General features: G+C 43.4%; 1 protein-coding gene across 8 annotated transcripts in view; it reads left to right on the top strand.

The window, feature by feature from the left end:
* Positions 1-20,741, top strand: part of CUX1 (cut like homeobox 1) — a 265,273-nt gene that overhangs the window by 204,607 nt on the left and 39,925 nt on the right. For 7 of the 8 annotated variants that reach the window (XM_079325220.1, XM_079325222.1, XM_079325219.1 and 4 more), the window contains 2 exons: positions 13,814-14,116; positions 18,363-18,551. The exons of the other annotated variant lie outside the window; for it this stretch is intronic. In XM_079325220.1, coding sequence (XP_079181346.1) covers positions 13,814-14,116; positions 18,363-18,551 — 492 coding nt within the window. The remainder of the gene's footprint in view (positions 1-13,813; positions 14,117-18,362; positions 18,552-20,741) is intronic. 8 annotated transcript variants of the gene reach the window in all.

Below are 20,741 nucleotides of genomic sequence, written 5' to 3'. Positions count from 1 at the left end.
ATGATGAATTTGGCCCTTATTTAGTTGCATTACTGCTGATGGGAGCCAGGGTGGGTTTGAACAGTTGCCATGTGCCAGGAGAAGGCTCAGATATTTTTCTAAATACTTGTACTGTGCACAGCTTTTATTAGTTGGTTTTATTTTGGGGGTTCGTGCTGCGTATCTTTAGGAGATCGAGACAGAGTTTCCTTTTTGGTGCTGTTGATTCCATGGCTGCTCCTAGCAAAGCTGGATTTTTACATTCACTTTTTTTCTTTATCCTCTGTGAAGGACATACACTCTCTATACACTACATTAAAGGCTTGCAAATACTCAGTGGGAAGAAAACGTGCCTTTTTGGTGTGTGTTTCTGGAAGGGTCGTCTTATGACCTAATGTGGAAATCTTCATTTGCCGATACAGCTGCGGGTGATCTCAGGGGATTTTGAATTTCCCTTTTGTTTGTCTTCCTTTCTGGGTATCATCCATCATTCCTAACCTCATGCTGCTTAGCAATAGTAACACTCATGGGAGTTGAAGAAAGGATTATAGCAGCATAAAGTGGGGAGCTAATTAGAGCTTGTTTCAAAATCAGAATCTAGCTTGAGATAATTGCGTATTATCTGGTGATTTAAAATGTGAGATCTACTGTGTTTAGATCAACTAAAATATGCATGAAAGCTTTCTTTTCAAAATAAAGTGTTTGTAACAACGGGGAGATTACTTCTTGTCATCCCTTGGGAGCACAAATTGGAAAAACCTCAGGATGGTTCCAGTGTCATTATGATATTAACAGAGATTGGGGTGTGATGGCAAAGTCAGGTATCCCTTGTATTTTTATTTATGTCATCCAGATTCCTGTAACATTTGCAGAAGCTGCTGAGTGGGCAGGTAGTTAACTGTGTGCTGGGTGGATATTCCAATTTTTCTGATACCGGGAGAATTCTGTCACATTGGCTACTCTGGGAGAAACAAAGTAGGAAGAGAGTGTGTTTCATGCTGGCAGCCCAAATTCAGGAATACCATCCTGATGTATGTAGTAGCCTTGTGGTGGCAGAGGAGAGGCTCTTACCCTCATCTTCCTGTGTTTTATCATCTTTTCTTGCACTGGTCTGGTTGATTTGGGTGGGCAGAGCTGTCCAATGGTGTTCCAGAGCACAGCTGGGATTAGCACAGGGAGAGCTGAATCCTTAAAACTGTGACATCACCAAAGTGATTGGTGCAGTGATGCTGGCAGACCTTCCCAAATTGGAGCTGGTTTTTGTTGTTGAATCAAAAAAAAAAAAAAAAAAAACCAAAAAAAAAAAAAACCAAAAAAAAAAAAAAAAAGAGAGAGAGAGAGATGGTTTTGCAGTCATTTGCTGGCATTCCAGGTTAATAAAAATGTATGACATGAAATGTTTGTGGTTAATGTAGTCTGTGAAATGGAAGAGAAGGGAGATCACATGGCTCAGACAGCAGACTGCAGGAATTCCTTGCAGAGATGTTTTGTGTTTGATGACCAGTTATTGAGTCTTGGACTTGGGAAAGTTGTGGCCTTTTGTGCTAGGTGCAAATGTGGTTTTAAAGTTCAGAGCTGAACAACTATGTCAGCCAAAGAGTTACCTTTGAGCTTATCCCTGGAGCAGCCTGGCACATCCTGGTGAAGTTTCCCCATTCTTTCTGTGTGGTTTGGGGTTGTGCTCAGGAGCAGTTGTCCGTGGCTGTCTTGATTTCAAGCCATGGGGGATCAGCTGGCTCCTCAGAAGGGCAGCTGTTGTAGTCTGTCTGTAACGTGTGTCCATCTTCTGTGCCATTTCTCTGACATTTGGACCATGGAAACCTCCCTGGCAGCCTTTCTGGGATCAATAAAACCAGGAGAATTGCTGTCCAGGCACCTCACTGGGACCTGGGAATGCAGCATGAGGTCAGTGCCTCAAGCTGATTCTGAACACAGCATTGGCTCTGATTCCTGGCCATCAGCTGTCCTGTCCTGCCCAGGCTGCCTCCCACTGCCCTGCTCCTTTTCCATCAGTGATGCTTTGCAAATAGTCAGTATTTGTGGGGAAATCCTCTCTCTGTCCATGGAACCACCAGGGATTAAATTTGCAGAAGATGACTCCATCCTCACTGTGGATATGGCTTTGCTGTTACAGAAGGGTTAAACTGAAATACAAAATCAGGGAGTGAAGATTGTTTTCTAGGCAGATACTCCTTGTGACTCAATTACAGTGTTTGTGTTAATACAGCAAAGAGGACCTGTGCTGGATTCTGAAAGCAAATTTGATTCACTCCAAAGTGCCAGTTATGGACTTCTAGAATTCATTTTGGAGAAGTTACCCAGTCAAGCTGCTATGTTTTATTTCTGTGGTTAATTTGGGAATGTGGGTCCTTGACACTCACTCCCCCTTAGTGTGAGATCCCCAAGCAAGGAGTTCAGGTGTGGTTCTGCAGCAGCACTGAGCCAGGCACAGAAATGCATTATCCTTAAAGTCTTTCTTTTCAAAGAGCAGAATTAATAAATGAAAATGTTGTTTAAGCTGTGTGAAAAAAAGAAACTTTCCTGACCATTATTGCCTCAGGCTTCTCAGGTAGTTCACAGAGTAGCAGTTGGCATGAGAATTGCTAAAAAGGGGGTGTAGTAAGGGAGAGAAACCATGGCCACTGGGTAGTGGAGCTCTGTAAATTCCACTGTTGTTCATTTCATTACTTATTACTTCATTTCATTAATTACCAGCATTTTCCTTGCCCTGTGCGTGCACACTGGGAGAGGCACAGCCTCCCCTGGGGAGGGGCCCACACCCCTCCCTGCTGCCAGCTGCAGAGCTCAGAGGGGCTGGGTGGAAAACGAGGAGCTGAGAGATGGGAAAGGCAAATCCCAAAGTGCTGGAGCAGCAGAGACACAGAGAGAGCTCTGGGCAGGGTCAGCAGCCACGTCTGTCCCCGTGGGCTGGCAGCTGCACAGACACTTCTCCAAAGGGAGCAGATGATTTTCTGCTGGGGATGGAAAACTCTGGCAGCTGGCAGAAGCTCATGTTGGTCTTTTGGTTGCTGGTGGGAAAAGGAGGGGGCTGCAGGTCCAGCCCTGTGGTTACTGCTGGGATGGAGATGGGCACGGTACCCTCAGCCCTCCCTGGGCAGCAGCACAACTGCTGCTCAGCAAATTACCAAATGCTCCTCCACTGGGAGAAAATTACCTTGCTTTCAATTCAAAGAACAGATAATGGGTTACTTTCCTCCCAAAATAGTGGGAAAAAGGTGTGTGAGCAGCAAATGTGCAGGTTGTTATTTCCATCTTATAATGGGGATGGAAATGCTCTTCAGCCAGCAGCTCTGAAACAGGGAAATAAACAGCCTGTTCTGATTATAGAGTTACATATTGCTTGATAGCAAATCATTCCCAAGATGAAAAAACAGAATATTACCAGAAAATTAATGTCTTCTAAGTCTTCCAGCCTGTTCTTTACATTAGGGTGTGAGAGAAACTTATGAATTTGTCTCACTTCATTTGATGCCTGTTGGAGGGTTTTTTAACTTGCCAACAACCTTCCAGAGAAACAGCAAATGAAAGAATCTAGTGATTATTTTAAATCTGATGAGAAATGCAACTTGCATTGAAAAGAAAGCAAAGTGGATTTGAGATCAAATTTAAATAAAAGTGAAAAGAGAAAGATAGCCAATTAAAAAGCCAATGAAAGGAGAAAATACAATTACAACAAGAAATATAAAAAAGGCCTGGTAGTACATGTTCAGTATTTCTACTTGTTAAAGATTTTGGTGATGGCAACTTGTCACAGAATCACAGAATGATTTGGGATAGGAGGGACCTTAGAGCCCATCCAGTCCCACCCCAGCCATGGGCAGGGACACCTTCCCCTACCCCAGCTTGCTCCAAGCCCTGTCCAGCCTGACCTGGGACATTTCCAGGGATCCAGGGGCAGCCACAGCTTCTCTGGGCACCTTGTGCCAGGGCCTCAGTTCCCTCACAGGGAACAATTCCCCCCCAGTATCCCACCCATCCCTGCCCTCTGCCAGAGGGAAGCCATTCCCCATTGTGCTGTCCCTCCATCCCTTCTAAAAGCATCCTTCTCTGGTTTCTGGCCTGAGTTGGTCCCTTCTGGTCCCATCTCCAGAGCCATCCCCTCTTCTCTTGCTGCTTTCCAAGGGTGCAGGGATGGGTTCCCACACCAGGGAGGTGTGAGACTGACCACAGTGTAACCACAGCTGTGGTTAGTGTTTGTTTCTCTGGTTTACCCCTCTGGAACTTGGGTCCTAAAAATAGTGCAAGTTTGAACTGGCAGATGTTTCATTTGTCCTTTAGGAGAGGACCAAAATTAGCCTCTCATTTGGCACCTAAATAAAGCAACTTAACTGCCTTTATACGAACTTTGCAATTACTGTCTATTGAAGTTGCAACATTTTGTTGTGTTTGATGGGGAAGGGCATTATATAAGCAACACCAGCACCTAAAAAGCCACCAGACCTTGAAAGAGAGAGGGCAAACATGAACAAGCCCAACTGGGTTTTCTGGGAGTGTCTGATTCAGGTGATTGGATTTTTTGGGTTTTTTTTTTACTTTTTTTGATTCAAGACAGGTGTTTTCCCTAATGAAGGTTTAATTTAAAGGAAAAAAAAAAAAAAAAAAGGAAAAGGCAAAAGTACCTTGGAAATGCACAGAGAGATGTCTATTGTAAAGGTAAAAACATTAATAAAAGGACAGCAATGGTTTCTCTAATTTTCAGAGAAAAATCTGCACAGAATGCCTGAAGCTGGGTTAGCAGTGGGACTCCCCAGGGGCAACAGAAAGATGTTATAATCAATTACCACATCATAACACTGATGTATGATAATTACTGAGTGTTCCTCCTGAGATAGTGCAGCATTTGGCTGGGATGCAGCTCTTTCATGGTCCACTGCCTGATTAATATGCAAATAATAGGCTGATTGCATGATGAATGCAGAAAATGAGTTCGCTGATAACGTGAGCACCGAAGCGGGAAGATGATAAATTACTTTTACTGACTGTCCTACATTAAGTACCCTTTCTCAACAATTTTATCACAAATTAAGTAAAGCAGTATGGAGAGATTATGAGGATGTGTAAAATAATGTACCTTAATAGCTTTTATAATATTGTTGCGTACAACGTAAATGTCATTTTGTTTCAGCACTTTCCCCAGCACTCCTCCAAAAAGGAGGGTGTTCAGTGCAGCACTGCTCAGGGTCACTCTGTGCCTCCCTGTGCTCAGGGTGGGAGGGAGATGGGACTTTTGTGTTGGGAAGGAAGGCAGGGAGAAGGGAGGGAGGGCAGTCCTTAGCCTGGGATCCATCCTGCATGGCCATTGCCCCTGGCCAGGGAATGTCCACTCTGTTCAGTGGGGGAGATCTCTCTAAATGCAGTGCACAGTGCACAGATGCATCCTGCTGCAGCCTCTGCTCAGGAGCACACACGAGGCTCAAACCTCAAAGGAGGCTGTGGAAATACCTTCACACTCATGCTCCTGACACAGGAGGACAACAAACAGCCATAAAATTGGTGTCACATTCCAGCAAGTTGGTTTAACACATCAAATCACAAGGCCAGCAAGTCAACAAAGACACCATAAACTGCAGCAGAACCTCCTCGTGGAGGCTCTCACTCTGTTTTCCAGAAGGTATTGTGCAGCATTTGTCTTGATTATACTAAAAATATAACACTGTGGGGTTGTGGCATCTTGATTGATTGCTTCCATGACATATTTGTTTTAGCATTCAGAAAATCCTTAATAAAGCGTCTGCACACAAGCTGGTTTAATAATAAGGTTATTGAAAATATTTTCCAGCAGTTATTTCTAAATATTGATATCTAGCTAAGTTACAGAAACACAGAAAAATCTGAATATTAAGTAAAGGTTGGCAGGGTAGTGCAATGTCTTTTAAAGCAGCCATGATTCTGCCATTAATCACCTAATTTAAAATATGGTGTATTTTTAGAAAGGGTTTTTCTATTGGTTACGGGTGATCTGTAAAACCCAAAAATTATAATTCACTCTCAATGCCAAGAGCCCACTTTTGGCTCAGGAATTATAGAATCATAGGACAATTTGGGGCTGTTCTGGGCATTGCTCTGATGTTTTAAACTGTGTGTCTAAATCTAGCAAAAAAAATCTGAAGTTTCCCCCTTTTTTTTATTGTAAAGTAGTGCCTAGGGTTACAGAGGCCTTCCCCCCAGACTATTGCAAAAATGTCCCTTAATTCTTGTCCTCTGAGGGTTTTCTGCTGGGGTGTGGTTGTGTCAGGGCTTGGCGTGTCTGCTCCAAAGTCAGATCTCAGGACAAATTTCACTTAACTGGTGGACTCCAGTTGTGTCTTCCTTCACAAAATTCCAAACATCCTTGGGAGCAATCTGTCCTCCCCAGTCCTCCTAACTCAGTGGAAGTCTGATGGTTTCACTTCATGTAGCCTTAAAACAGTTCTTGGTGTGGCTTTGGGCACAACAGTGGGATTTCTAAAACTCAGAGCTGTTTGTGGCTGCAGGTTTGTTGAATGGAGAATTGGTTGCCCAACTTCTCCAAGTGCTTTTGAGCATCCAGCTGTAAATCTCTGCTCATGAGACTATCACCAGCTCCTGTTTTACGTGCTCTTTTCTCAACTCTGTCTGGTTTCTCCAGCTCCTTCTGCTCTCCAGAGTTGAAAACACATTTTTTAAATAGAGGCACAAAGCTAAAACAATTGAAAATACAACTGAAATTGCAGCAATACCATGTGATCCCTTCAGCAATACTCACAAGCAGGTTTTTTCAGGTAATTCTAACATCTACCCTGATTATTCAGTTGCATGTGCTCCTGACACTTAACATGAGTATATGCAGTATGAGTATGAGTATATGCAGAGTGGGAACCTTTATTTTTATATTGCCCCAGTAACTGCAGAGTTAACCAAAGCTGGATCCTCCCCTTTCCGTGCAGGCACACATACATCTGCACACTTTCCTAAAGGGGTTTTTCCTTTGATCTCTCCCCCCATCCACATAAAATTTCCCTCTGAGCCAAGACCCAAAATAACATTTCCCCCAAAGTTACAACATTTATGAAGCAAACAAACAAATTCTCCACAGTCAGAATGGTGGCAGCTCCACTCTGCTCACAACTAACTGCACGTACCTACGTATTTGACATTATGGATGCAAACTGCAGGGAGCTCTGTGCACTCCCTACACAGAACTGGGGGAGTTTATAACTCTAGGGAGGATCATATTTTCATGAGCCACATTAATTTGCAAATTGTGACTAGGCAAGGTTCACTCACTCAGAGTAAATCCACCAAAAGCACTACCTGGGAGAAGGCACTTTCACGGGTATTTTCTTTAATTAGTCAGAAGAGGGATGTGTTGCAGTGCTCTCCCACAAGTGCTGCTCTGCTTTATTACGTAGTTCAGGCTTGTGCTGCACTCACTGTTAGTGAGGAGAGTTGCTGTTATGGTGCTTTAAAAGATTAACTTTCAAATGCTAATTTCTTCTCATCCCTGGCAGTGTCCAAGGCCAGGTGGGACGGGGCTTGGAGCAGCCTGGGATAGTGGAAGGGGATGGAACCAGATGAGATTGAAGGTCCCTCCCAACCCAAATCATTCTGCAATTCTCTGATAAGACAATGCAAAGGCAGCCGTAGCTAAAGGTAAAATCAAATAGAAGGTTGGAGGGAAGAAATCTCTCCCTGAAATGTTCACACCCTGGGAAGCTGAGTACCAGAGCTGTCCTGGGGATGTTGATCAGCTGTGTGTGATCAGGCCATGATTCTCAGGGCAGCATTCACCAGGTTTTGGTTTTCAAATTGGGTAGAATGGGCAGCCTGAGAACAGAAACTAATCCAGTCCCAGTGTGAGACACTTTGATCTCAGGCAACCTGCCAGGCCTGTTGTTGTCCATTAACTCATCTGCACAAGGAGGTAAATGCAGCCCTGAAGTAGCAAATGCTCTTTTAAGAGGTTGCAGAGAAATCTGCTGTCCCCATTTGTCTGCTTTCATCTTGCCCACTGATGTGCTGCTCCGGGAGCCAGCAGAGCCCGGGATGCTCCGGCTCCCGCGGGATGTGCCCGTTCCTCTGGGTCCTCAGAAAACAACTTGCACTAATTTGGCACAAACCTGCAGCCCGAGCTTTGGACACTGGGAAAAGTGGTGCATCAAAGCAAGAGCCAGTGAAATCATGTTTGGGTTCTCGTCAGAATGTCACAGAGTACCCTGTCATTTTGTTTTAGCAACTTGTCCTTCCAAATGCGCAGTTCGCCTTATGGCATGCCAGCAGTAAAAATGTCACTTACAATAATTACTTTTTGGTGAAAATGCTTGCTGACTTCCTACCTTCAAGCTGTTTTTTACACAGTGGGGAGATAATAAGAAATGACTTTATCCTGACTGCTCAAATGAACACTAAATGGAATTTAGGTTATTATTACTGCAGATAGAGGACTGTGTATTGAAATTTAAATAGTGGATCAGATAAACTACAGAGATTTGTCTCTGAAAATTATAGTGGATCCATTTTTTCAATCCACTTCCCTCTGAAACTTAAGGCAGCTGTTGTCTGCCTGCTGTCTTTAGAATATAATATTTTTCATAATCCTTTTAGAGGCCTCTGAATACCTTCTGTGTTTTGCGTGGTCTTCCTCAACTTCACCATGTTCTTACCTCTTTCCCCATGAGTCCTTTTGCAGTTTATTAGCTCAGGCTGTGTTAGCAGCAAGGGTTGGACAGGTTTCTCTCCCAGCAGCTGCAGGAGTACAGGGTGTCTCTAAGGATGGACAGATGTGCTGAGAGCAGAGACTGAGAGTGGGCTTGTGGTTTGTGCTCCCAGATTCAGATGCTCTTGTTTAAACTCTGGATTTACAAGTGGATGCAAAGTCAGAGGTGAGGCAGGGTCTGAGCAAAAGCAGCAAACCTGCAGCTCTCAAAAGGCACAGGAGAAGCTGCAGTGGAGGAATGTGTCCATGCTGGCAGATGTGATGCCTCTGGGACTGGTGAAACCTTATCTGTGTCTCAGCACTGCTCTGTCATCTGAATGCCTCCTTGGAGGGGATGCATCCAGCACTGGAGCCAGGTCCTGGAGATGTCTCTGATCTTCTGGGGAGCCTGGGGCAGGTGGCACCTGCATGTCTGTGCATGTGAGAAGGAGCCTCCAGCTGAGGAGTGCTGTGGATCTGAGCTGTGCTCCAGCACAGAGGGCCCTGTTGGATGTGTCCTGTGGGCTTGGGATGAGTTCCATCATCACAGGAATGGTCCCTCTTGAGCAGTGCCCTGCAGTTCCAAATGTCCCTGCCTGCTGGGTTCCTGCAGACCTGGGAGAGCTGTGGGAGATGAGCCTGGGATTCCTTACCCTGCAGGGACTCTCCACATGACCCTGGCACAGCAGACCTTGCAGAGGGAGGTGTCAGGCTCAGACTCTGCTGGGGGAAGTGTTCTCAGCTGATTTCCAGGCTACCAGAGGGATGTTAACCAACTGAGGTCCCAGGATCCAGTACTGGGGACCTGACCCCAGCACGGGGTGGGGAGTCTTGGAGAAGATTAAGAAAATGTGGAGTTCAGGAAAACCAACTGTAATCAATGAACTGAGACCAGAACTCAGATTTCAGACTGCCTCACATTTTTGAAACACTGTCATGGCAGATGCTGTGGGGAAGGTGTAGGGGATGGATGGGACCAGAGCAGCATTTGGATTCATCCATTGTGCCAAGGAATGCAAGGCCACAGAAGATTTTCTGTGTTTGTGTAATTAAGGCGGGGTTAGTTTCTTATGGTTCTCAACCAGGTTTGTAAAATGCTCAGACCCCTGTTTGCTGAATTGTTTGCAAAGTTAGTTTATTTTCTTACCAGATAGCTACTAAGGGGTGGGGAGGGAAAGGGGAAAGGTTTGGGGGATTTTTGCATTTAGATGGTCATTCAAGCTGCAATTTTATATTGAGAAAATGGCATTTTAGAAGAAAATAGGAGATATTTCTGTAATGTTGACCTTTTTTTCACTCATTTATACATCTTCATTTTAGACTGTTCATCTCTCTCTAGTATTGTAAAAAAAAAAAAAAGGGAAGAATTTCCTGGCCTAAGAATAAGTGCTGTGTGCTCTTCCAGGAGTGACATGTCCCCAGGCAGGGATATCTGTGCTGGCAGACTGGATCAGGTGTGTTTGTCATTCTGGAGACACCTTTGCCTCCAAAGCCCTGGAGCCCCCCTTCAGTGCAGGGGCATCACTCTGAGCTGTGTTATCAGTGTTGTTCTTTGGTTCTCTTCATGTCTTGGGGCCCAATTCCACTTGCCAAACATTCCAGCTTGCTGGCCCATTTCTGCAGACATCACTTCTAGTACTTGAGTTGCATTTTTGATTTTTATTTTCCGTGCTGCATATTTGAATGTGCTCCTTAAAATCACTTGGAAGGGTTTAACTTCCCTACACCCCAGACTGTATTTTGAATTAATAATGTAAAAAGTGCTGGTTGAACCTTTGCCCTTTCATGACTCAGTTTTACTTGCATCTTCAAAAGTTGGGATGATTTAAGTGCATTTATGCTGTCTTTGCATCTTTAATGGCATTTGTCAACATGAACCTCTAACTGTGCAGGACTAACATGGGATTTTTGATCATTTAAAATTCTCATGTTAAGCTGCATCTTCATCACATGTGGAGTCTAATAGTCACCATCTTCCCATAAAGTCATTTTTAGGGACACCCTGTTTCTTGCAGCCTCTGTAAATTACAGGGCACTACTGATGTCTTTGGCCATCTGAAACTTAAAAATTTCCCAGGTTCTGCAATGACCTTATCACTGGTGATGCTCTTGATCTCTCCAGCTCTTCCAGCACCTTCATTTTTGAAGCTTTGGAGCTTTTACTTCACATCTTAAATTGGATGCAGGCTGTTAGAAAGCAAAACCCTTTGGTATAGCAAAGTTTACCTGGAATTTATTGAAGTAATTTCATCAATAAATGGTAGCCATGGAGTTTGCAGGTTGTTCTGTAATGCAGTTTGCCAAAATGGTCTTTTCCTCCTTAAACAGAAAAGTGAAAACATCCAGTGAATATTACTTATAAGAAATTGGATTGCTCTTAAGTTAGTGTTATTCTTCAGAGCAGTCTGGGGTTAAAAAAGCAGAGCAGGTTTTAAAGAAATAAGCTTTCAATGTATTGTTTTCATTGGAAATATTCAATTGCTGCTTTGGAAATCTTAATGTATATTTTTCAGATATCCTGAATTTATGTCTTTGTCTTGTGAGGAACTTGAGAGAAATGAATGCAGACAAATTATTTCATAAAACATGTGAAATGGCTGTGGATTGACAGTTAAATCTGGAATAGTGAATACAGTCAATTTTCCCCTTTGTTCTGTCAGCAGTCACTTGTACTCTAAATGTCTATTTAATTTTTTAAGTAGATTAATGGGAAATGTTTGCATTATTTGATTATTGAATTTACTTTCCCAAATAATGGATCTTTTCCTCAAATATTTATGTGATCTTGAAAATGTTTTTCCAGAAGGGAAAAATGCTAAAAATGAATGGGGAACATATTTTGAGTTATTTGTAGTACGTGTACATAATGCCTTGCCTGAAATCCTGTACACATGCCTTTTGGTGGGGAAAAAAAGCAGTTTGTCATCTGTACTGCCTTCCAAAATTAGATTCTGATAATCCCACCTTTTGGAGTAAATGAGCAGCAGATTGGTCTTAAAAATGAAATTCAAGTAAGCTCTTGGTAAGTGATATAAAAAATAAATAAGCTAATATGTGAGCAACAGAGAGCATCTCAGTGATAGATGATAACACAGATTACCTTTGTTGTGTTCATAATTAGTCTGGGCAGGGAAAGGAGAGGGAGAAGGAGGCATTAGGAAATGCTTTTGTTTAGTCCTGTGTGGTTGGGTTTGGTTTGGTTTTTGTGGGTTTTTTTTATTATTTTGCCTTTTCTTTTTTTCCCCTGTGCTCCGTGTGTGCGTGTGGCTCACCGTGCACGGATGAGGAATTGTACAGGAAATTTGCAGCTGCTCTAGTTATTCAGTAAGATTTGTATAAGCTGGCACAAGGGACAAAATTAGAGGGAAGTTGAACGAGTGCTGTGCAGTTTATTAGCTAGGCAGCCATAATTTTGACCTTGCTGTGGGTTAAAGGACACAGACCTGAGAAGAAATCTGTTTATCATGTAGGGAATTCATGCCATCCCTGACAGTGTACAGTGAACAAGATGGATGATCTGCCAAATTGGTCCCTCGCATGGGTGAATCAGGGCAAATTTACAGTATGATTCCTTTGCTGCTCCTGGTACAGAAATAACATTTCTCAGGGTTTCTGTTCGCTTATATGATGACCCAGGGTGAGCAGGGAGAAGAAACAGGATTTGTAGGATCCCCTTTACCTTAATGATTTACATGCACCTCACTTTCCTTTCTGTCTCTTTTGCATCTCACATGGAAGCACTAAGGAAAAAGTCAGATTTTTAGGTTTGAGAGAGCAACTCCAAGTGAGTGTGTCAGGGAAGCTCTTGAATGCAGCAGGGGGAAGCTCCAGGACCCTGAACAACAAACACCATTATCCTCTGCACTCTGCTCCATTTGGACCAGGATTTTCCTGTGCTGATATTTTCCTTCAGCATTTGGGATATGTCTCCAAGTTACACAGACTGCATGCTCTGGAGTGATCTGACAATATTCTGGATAACAAACTCAAAAACCAGGGAGGTTTGCAGGCAGCCATTGCCTGATGGAGCCTGGAGAATCCTCTGTGGTGGCACCACAGGGCTCAGCAAGCTCTGGGCTTGTTGGAGGGGCTGGTCTTGGATGGGGTCTGGTCTCCTCCTGGTGCAGCTGAGAGCTCTGCCAGCTTCCTCCAGACAGCTGGAGCCAGATCCAGGGATGTGAGGCTGGAATCCATGTCATTAACCCTGGCACAGAATGGGTGGGAGGCAGCAAGGATGAGGAGACAGCCCCACAGAAATGAGCAAAACTGTGGATGGAGAAATCCTGTGCTCCTTATCTCCTGAATTATTCTTGTAAACCATGTTGCCTGTGTGTTGTTGCTTTTAAAAAGGTTCAGCCTGTACCCTCAGATGTCTGGAATCTCTGAATAAGCTCAGTCAGTACGTTCTGTGAGAGATAAATTTATTGGGGGAAAACAACATTTTGTACAGAACCTATTGTTGTTGGCAAATTAACAGATTGGGAAAGCTTTGTTTTAAACCAAGTGTCACAATAACTGATTTGGGTGTCTCCTGATCCACTCACTATCTTTATGTTGGATTCTCAAACACTTTAATTAATACAACATAATTACAAACTGTATTTTAATCTTGTTATTTCTGGACAAAGAGAATTGCAAAAATGTGATGTGTGTGATAAGAAGCAAAATGAAATCAATAACACTCTCAAGATAGAGAGTTGTATCAGTTGTAGAAAATCCCTCATTGACAGAACAAAATAGTGGCTGAGTGAGTTTCTTAAAAGTCACAGAAGGAGGTTTAAACCAGTCTAGAATGGTGGCTTTAAAAACCATCCTTATATAAAAATGTTGTGGCAAGCAAAACTGAGATTTCCTGACCAAGGAAATTGCGTGCAAACTTACAGACTATTGCACTTCGGTTTTTCCTGATTTTTATTTGTATTTGTACATCTTGTCTTTATAAGAAATCAGAGTCGACTCAAGATAAAATTAGAAAATAATTTTTGTTTTTAAAAAGAGGCTTTTTAGTAACCAAGTCATAGCAAGTAGCATTTTGCATACTTAGGCATTTCTTTAAGTAGGTAGAATATAAATGAGGAGGAAAGTTAAATATCCTGCAATCAAAACATTACAATTATGCTAAAGTGGGGATTTTTTCCTCTTTTTTTTTTTTAATTACAGAAAGTACTCCAAAGACTTCTGCCAGTTGCAGTCCTGCTCCTGAATCTCCCATGAGTTCCAGTGAATCAGTGAAAAGCCTGACTGAGTTGGTACAGCAGCCCTGTCCTGCCATAGAAACGAGTAAGGATGGCAAATCCCAGGAATCCAGTGAGCCACCTGCATCTGAATCCCAATCCACCACCCCTCTGCCACTCTCAGGCCACTCAGCACTCAGCATCCAGGAGCTGGTGGCCATGTCCCCTGAGCTGGACACCTATGGCATCACCAAGAGGGTCAAGGAAGTGCTCACGGACAACAATCTTGGTAAATCACTTTATTCTCATTTCTTGACCAAAATCATTTGTAAGTGTTCATGCTTTTATTGTTAGCTGCAGTAGGTGTGTATGAGAATGCCTGGGTTTGACTCTAATTTGATAAGAAGATACCTAATCTTTTTAAACTGGTAGAAAATTCCTTCCAGATTGTCACACTCTACTTCAAATGTCATCCCACCCTTGTTCTTCCTGAGCTCTGCTCCTGGCTCAGCTGCCAGGTACTGCTCCCACCTCCCAGAACAGAGTCCAGCAGGCTGCCAGGACCCCCAGAACCCCAGAGCCAGTGAGATCTCCCCTTGGGAAAGGCTGTTTCCCCCACACCTGCAAATTGCAGGCCCATTTTGGGTGAAGTAGAGGAGCCCAGCATGGCTGGAGAGGGAGGTGCACACGAGCAGGAGCACAGTGTCCTGCAGAGCTGAGAGGGAACACCCAGACTCAGCTGGGGTTTAGATGAGATAAGTGTACAGGGCCACTCAGTTAGATGTGCAAAGCTGAGGCTGCTTTTGCCTACAGATGGGTTTTTGGCTGTTGAATTCAGTGTCATGGCTGTTGGGAACAGTCACAGGGAATAACCTGATGTGAGTATGGGAAATGCACATTAATACTGTCACTATGCCTCTAAATCACTGGTTCTTCATGTCTCTAACCCTGCTTCCCTCACAAGGCTTTGGGATATTTATGGGATCCTTTGAGGGCTCTGGGATATTTATGGGATGCTTTGAGGGCTCTGGCAGGAGGGCAGCAAGGCTGTCCCAGTGTTTCCTGCTCCAGCTTCTGGGTCTTAGCAAAGGATTCATCCCACCTGCACTGGGGATTCAGGGGAATTTCTGGTGCTTTCCAGAAGTACCAGTTTTTCTTCCTTCACTACAAAAGTTTAGATTTAGACTGATGATGTTACTTATGTGAGAAGAATTTTATCCATATCATGTGAAGATGATGACTGTAAAAGTAAAAACTCCTCTATTTTAGTGAGGACATTTTTCATCTGGACACATAACATATTATTGTCTTAAATTATTTTTTAAGGGGTAAAATACTGGAATGGGGGAGATCCCAAATTCTCATTTAACATAATTTGGGAAAAAAAAGAAATCACTGATCACTGATATGCCCTGAATGATACTGTGTTCCACTGGGCCCAGCAGAATTCTTGATCCTGCATTTGGCTTGGGCAGATGGTGGTTGCTTGTTCAGTGGAGATAACATAAAGGCCCAAATCATGGTAAGGGTTTGCAGATCCAAGCCCCTAGTTTTTGGGCAAAATGCTATCGAGTGCTGTACCTGCTCTGGTGTTCCAGAGAGGTTTGGAAAAAAAGAAAAAAAAAAAAAGAAAAAAAAAAAAGTATTTTTGTTTACATTTGCTTTGATGCCATTCTTACTTAGACTTTTTTATTTCCCATGATTTTTTGTTTTCCTACAGTGTGGCTGACAAGCCTAAAAAGCAGCAGAAGAGCCAGGAAATGTGCCCCAAACTCTGCATTAGGTGTGGAACCAGTTTCAATGTCTCCTTTTGTGCCCTCAGTGTGCTAGTGCACCAGGTTTTCTGGTGCACAGGTTTCTCTGGTTTAGGCCACTGGGCCTTGAGAACCTGTCACAGGCAGGTGGTGGCTGAGGTGTCACCAGCCAGTGAGGACCACAGCTGTACAGAACAACTCAGGCTGAGCTGGGCAGGTCTCTCCTCCCATCACCAGCCAGGGGAATGGCTTCAGAGTGACTTAGGAAGGAATTCTTGCCTGTAAGGGTGGGCAGGTCCCAGCACAGGGTGCCCAGAGCAGCTGTGGCTGTTCCATCCCTGGAAATGTCCAAGGTCAGGGCTTGGAGCAGTCTGGAGAGTGGAAGGTGTTCCTTTCACTAGGAATTGGAACTGGGTGATGTTTAAGAGTCCTTCCAACCCAAACCATTCTCTGAAGGTTCTGTGGCTTCAGCACACTGTGCTGGCAGTGTTCACACTGAGATGCTGCTGTTCTGAGCCCCCAATGTCAAATCATCCTCAGTGATTCAGAGAGAAGCAGATGCACTCAGCTGCTGGAGGACAGGGGATATTGGGCCAAGATTATCCATGAAACAAACACAGTTTTGTCCATTGGGATCTACATCAGTGAGAACAGGCATGAAGGATGGGGAGGAGTTTTAGGAAACCTGTGCTTAAAAATATTCCTGTTATTAATAGTGCTCTGATGAGGATGGAGCGTGATACACCTGCTGCCTCCTGAGGATGATTTCTGACACCTTCCCCCTTAGCTTGGGAGTCTTTCAGGTGTTTTCTGCTGTCCTGCCATATCCTGACATGAAATAAACAACACAAACATCTTTAGCTTTGTTCTTAACACCTAGAGAACACGATGTTACCTCCTTCCACATTTGCATTTTTAATTTTTAGGCTGCAGGTTGAGGTTCATTTCCTTCAGCAGCACTGCCAGCACTGCTCATTCCCAACCCTTTTGCAAATCTGTGCCCATATTCCTGTTCATGTGGCAACACAATAAGAGATTTTTAAAGTAGCTCTGTTATCTTGCTAGTAGCTGGCAGGTTTACAAGGAAATGGATAAGGCCTTGCTGATGCTTTTAAATACAAACAGGGAGCAAGTTACCCCAGCAATATATGTGATAACAACATAAAGATAAAATTGATAAAATTGCCCCTGAATTACCTCTTTTGTCTGATTTTCCTGATATTGAGGGTAGTGGAAAATCACTTATTACTCAGGAACTTGAGTAAATTCTGAATGTAGGTTTCTGTTCAGTCTGTAAGAACTGTTTTCAGGGTTAGATTTGGAGCTTATTAGCAGACTGTCATGTTAAACCTTGTTCTACTTTCCCCTCTCTGCTTCTCATTATCTCAGCTGCTTCCTCTAAAAGCTTTGCAGACCCACCTGCCCCACACATCTGAGTGGGATGTTCTGCAGCTTCTGACTGGTCCCATATTCCCTCTTCTACCCATACAGGCAAAAAAAAAAAAACAAAACCAAAAAAACAAAAAACCACCAGGGCAAAAGTGTTGGGATGTTTTTAAAGAGAAGGAGGAGGAGAATTTTGGAGTTAAGCACAGGGGATGGGTCTGTAGAGCAGATATTTGCCATGGGCTCTCTGTGCCAGGATCAGGGAAGGCTGTGAAGAGACCAAGAGCTGCTGGTGCTTTTGCAGGGCTTGTCCTGCAGACCTGTGGGGTCAGAAGCCCCCACTCATCCCCACTGTCCCTTAGGGATCTGTTGGTTACCACTGGCTACAGGTGCTGGGATGTGAAGTGAGAATGTTCTGCTGTGTGTTAGTGAGGGAACTCAAAAGCTGCAGGTCAGGCACAAGACCCTGAGGCCCAAATTTGGGGGTTATGGGAAGATCTTCAGGTTACCTTAAAATCCCATGACAGCAGCACTTGTACCTTAAATCCTGATGACTCAGATGACTCCAGGCTCTCTCCTGGAGCAGAAGCTGGTATCAAGGCACTTCAGCTGAGGAAGAACACTGAAGTGAAGGGGCTTAGAAAACCAGCTGTGTGCTTGGGTTTGAGCTGCACAGGCATTTCCCCCAGTCCTTGATAAGTTAAACCTTTCCCATACAAAATCATTGTCAGCAATGCACATATGAACACTGTACACTGTAAAACATTTGCAGATTTTACCCTGCCAGATGACAGCATTTTGTAAGAGAACTAAAATTAAGCATTCTAAACTAGAAATAATGTAGAGATTGTAAAACAAAAATTGTATTGCAAATTCTGATTATCTCTAGAGGGTAAGACCCAGTTGGATCCCCACAGATAGTACAGCACAGAAATTCCTTACATGTTTCTGGGAGGACATTTATATGGCCATTGCTGAAGGGAGAGGTTGCATTGCTCTTGGTTCACTGATTGCTGGAAATGTTTGGATTGCCCTGTTGGAACAAAACTGTGGCACTGCCCTCCTGAATAAGAGCTAAGTAGCCTCACTGCTCTCACTAGTTGCCTGATTAGCTAGAAGTTCAGTTCCTCTCCTAATTTTATTTTTGCACACAGTTTCAGTGTAAGGTCCCGCTCCCCAAACATGTCAAACTCCTCCCTTTATCCCAGGCAGATCCTGAGGATTAAACTAAAGCTCAATATTTACCCTTCTAGTGGGGGGGCAGAGCATTTATTCTCATAAAGGTTTCTTCTGGGTTTGGAAGCAGTTGTGAAGTAAGAATAACTGAGGACTGATCTCGAGCTGTTTGCCGTGTGCGGGCTGAGCGAACTCACGCGCTTCTCCCTCTCGCATTAGGTCAGCGTTTGTTCGGGGAGACAATCCTGGGGCTGACACAAGGCTCTGTCTCAGACCTGCTGGCTCGCCCCAAGCCCTGGCACAAGCTGAGTCTGAAGGGGAGGGAGCCCTTTGTCCGCATGCAGCTGTGGCTCAACGATCCCAACAACGTGGAGAAGCTGATGGATATGAAGCGCATGGAGAAAAAAGGTAACGGGGAGCAGAGTGCTGACTCACGCCTTCCTGTCATCAGCCTGGCTTTTATAGCCCTCCAGAAATAGTGGAGAGGCAGCATTGATCTAGTGTTATGAGGGTTATGCTAAAGGACTTCACCACAGCTTTTTTTTGGAGCTTTTATTTGATGCTTGTTCAAGCAGATACATCTCAAAATAAAAAGAGAACAAACGCACAACAAAAAGCCAACCCCAACCCCAAAATATTCACCAGCTGCTGGGGAATCATTGCTGTTTTCTCCTATAGGCCCTGGTGTATCACTGGTAATTTGCCTTACCAAATGAGAAATGTGAGTTTGGGAGCTGGCTTTGGGTTATTAGTTAATAGGGCTGCAGCTGGTCACAGATGTTGGGCTGGAAGAATTGTGCATTGATTCCTGGGAAAGCTCCTTGCCACTGATGGTTGCTGGGAGGAGAGAAAAATGCAGCCTTTATAAAAGGCTATTGCAGAATAATGATATTTGTGGCCTTTATGGGGAAGGGGAAGGTGATTGTGTTAGTACAATAAAATGTGTATGTTATGGTCACATAAAACAGGGTCATGAGGATGGACATGGGGATCTGAGTTGCTACTGAATATCTTAGTAGGAAGTACATCCTGCAAATTTCTCCAACTCTCTCCATTTTAAATTCATCACTAAAACCCAGTGGTTATTCAGAGCTCTGTTTTTAGTATGTTCATGTGATTTTACAAGGGAGACTCGTGGGTTGCCATTATCAGCAGTTAACTAATTAATGATATATACATCTCTGGAGCTACCCCTTAATGATATTAGCACAGACATCATTAATCGTGTACACTGAAAGCTCTGCTGTTGACTGATGTTCTGAAAGCATTTACACATTTGATCAAGAACTTGGTGATTATATTTAAAATTGCAGTGCAGGAGCTTCTGGGAAAATTATAGTCTTGCAGGCTTTTAAGAAGAAATTCAAACCCTTGTCACAGTAACCAGTATAATATAAAGCAGTGCAGTATCTTAGCACAAATCATGTATGATCTTCCATGGGGAGAAAAATCCACTTGGGTTTCCCACTTATAACTGTAAACCAAAGGGAATCATGAGGGGTTTTGCTGTATTAGAAACATGGCAGGAATAAAATTGTCAACTAGCTGGATTTTTATAGCCTCACAGAGAATATTGCCCATAATGCAGCAAAATAAAATAAAAATAATTTAAAAGTAGTACTGACAATATCCTTTCAAAACTATTTTCTAAACTGGATTCTTATCAAATAGTGAGCAATACATATGGTCTGTAGATGGCATCTGAATAGAGATAAGGCCATAAATCATTGACACTCTGCACTGAGCTCCTGAACTGTGCAAGTGCTGTCCTCAGAGCAGAGCAGTCTAAAGTGAATTCAACCCTGTATTTTCTGCAGAATCCTTTCATGCAGGTAAGGATCCTGTAATTTAACCTTTTAAATTGCTCAGAGCCACATTAAGAATTTAACTTTCCCTTCAGCTAATGTCAGTTAAAGAACAATGCGACTGGGTCTGCTTCCAGTGAAACATTATTATCAATTATTTCTCTGCCACATTTTATTAAGGGAGTAAATTAATAATTATGATAAAGGTGAGCTGCATATCCCTTTTTTTTTTTCTTTTCCACCATCTAAAGTTTGTGCTATAAATGTCCCTTCTAAGAGGTTCTGAAAATTTGCAATGTACATTAACCACCCTCTTTGGAGGGAGCTGGGGGTTGATGCTCACCAGGCTGAGACATTCTGCACACCCTTCCTGCCTTGGAAGAGTTCATTCCTCTCATAACCTCTGAGGTGTTGGGCTGCTGGAGCATCACACTCCTCACAGAACAGCTCTGGTGTCAGAAGAAAATTGAATTCCCTTTATTTCCCCATTATTTCACTTTTTAATAATCCTGTTCAATACCACACAAGATAAAAATTATATTAAAAGAGGCTCTGTTTTATCTCAGTGGGCAGCTGGTGTCTGTGGCATCCATAGCTGGCACATGCTGGGGACTCTTCCCACAGGGATACGTGGATGCTGGGAGGGAGATCCAGACCTCTGCCCAAATTACAGCTGGGTTTCCTTCTCTTTCATATGTCTCCTGAGAAGTGGAGACTGGTCACAGACAAAAATCAAACTTATCCAAAAATAAAGTGTGCAACTTGGATTCCAGTTTGAGCCTTGCAGTCACTG

Source organism: Erithacus rubecula, assembly GCF_903797595.1.
Source record: "Erithacus rubecula genome assembly, chromosome: 22".
Taxonomy (NCBI): Eukaryota; Metazoa; Chordata; class Aves; order Passeriformes; family Muscicapidae; genus Erithacus; species Erithacus rubecula.
The sequence above is the reverse complement of the archived record's forward strand: the minus strand, read 5'-3'. Positions and strand labels throughout refer to the sequence as shown.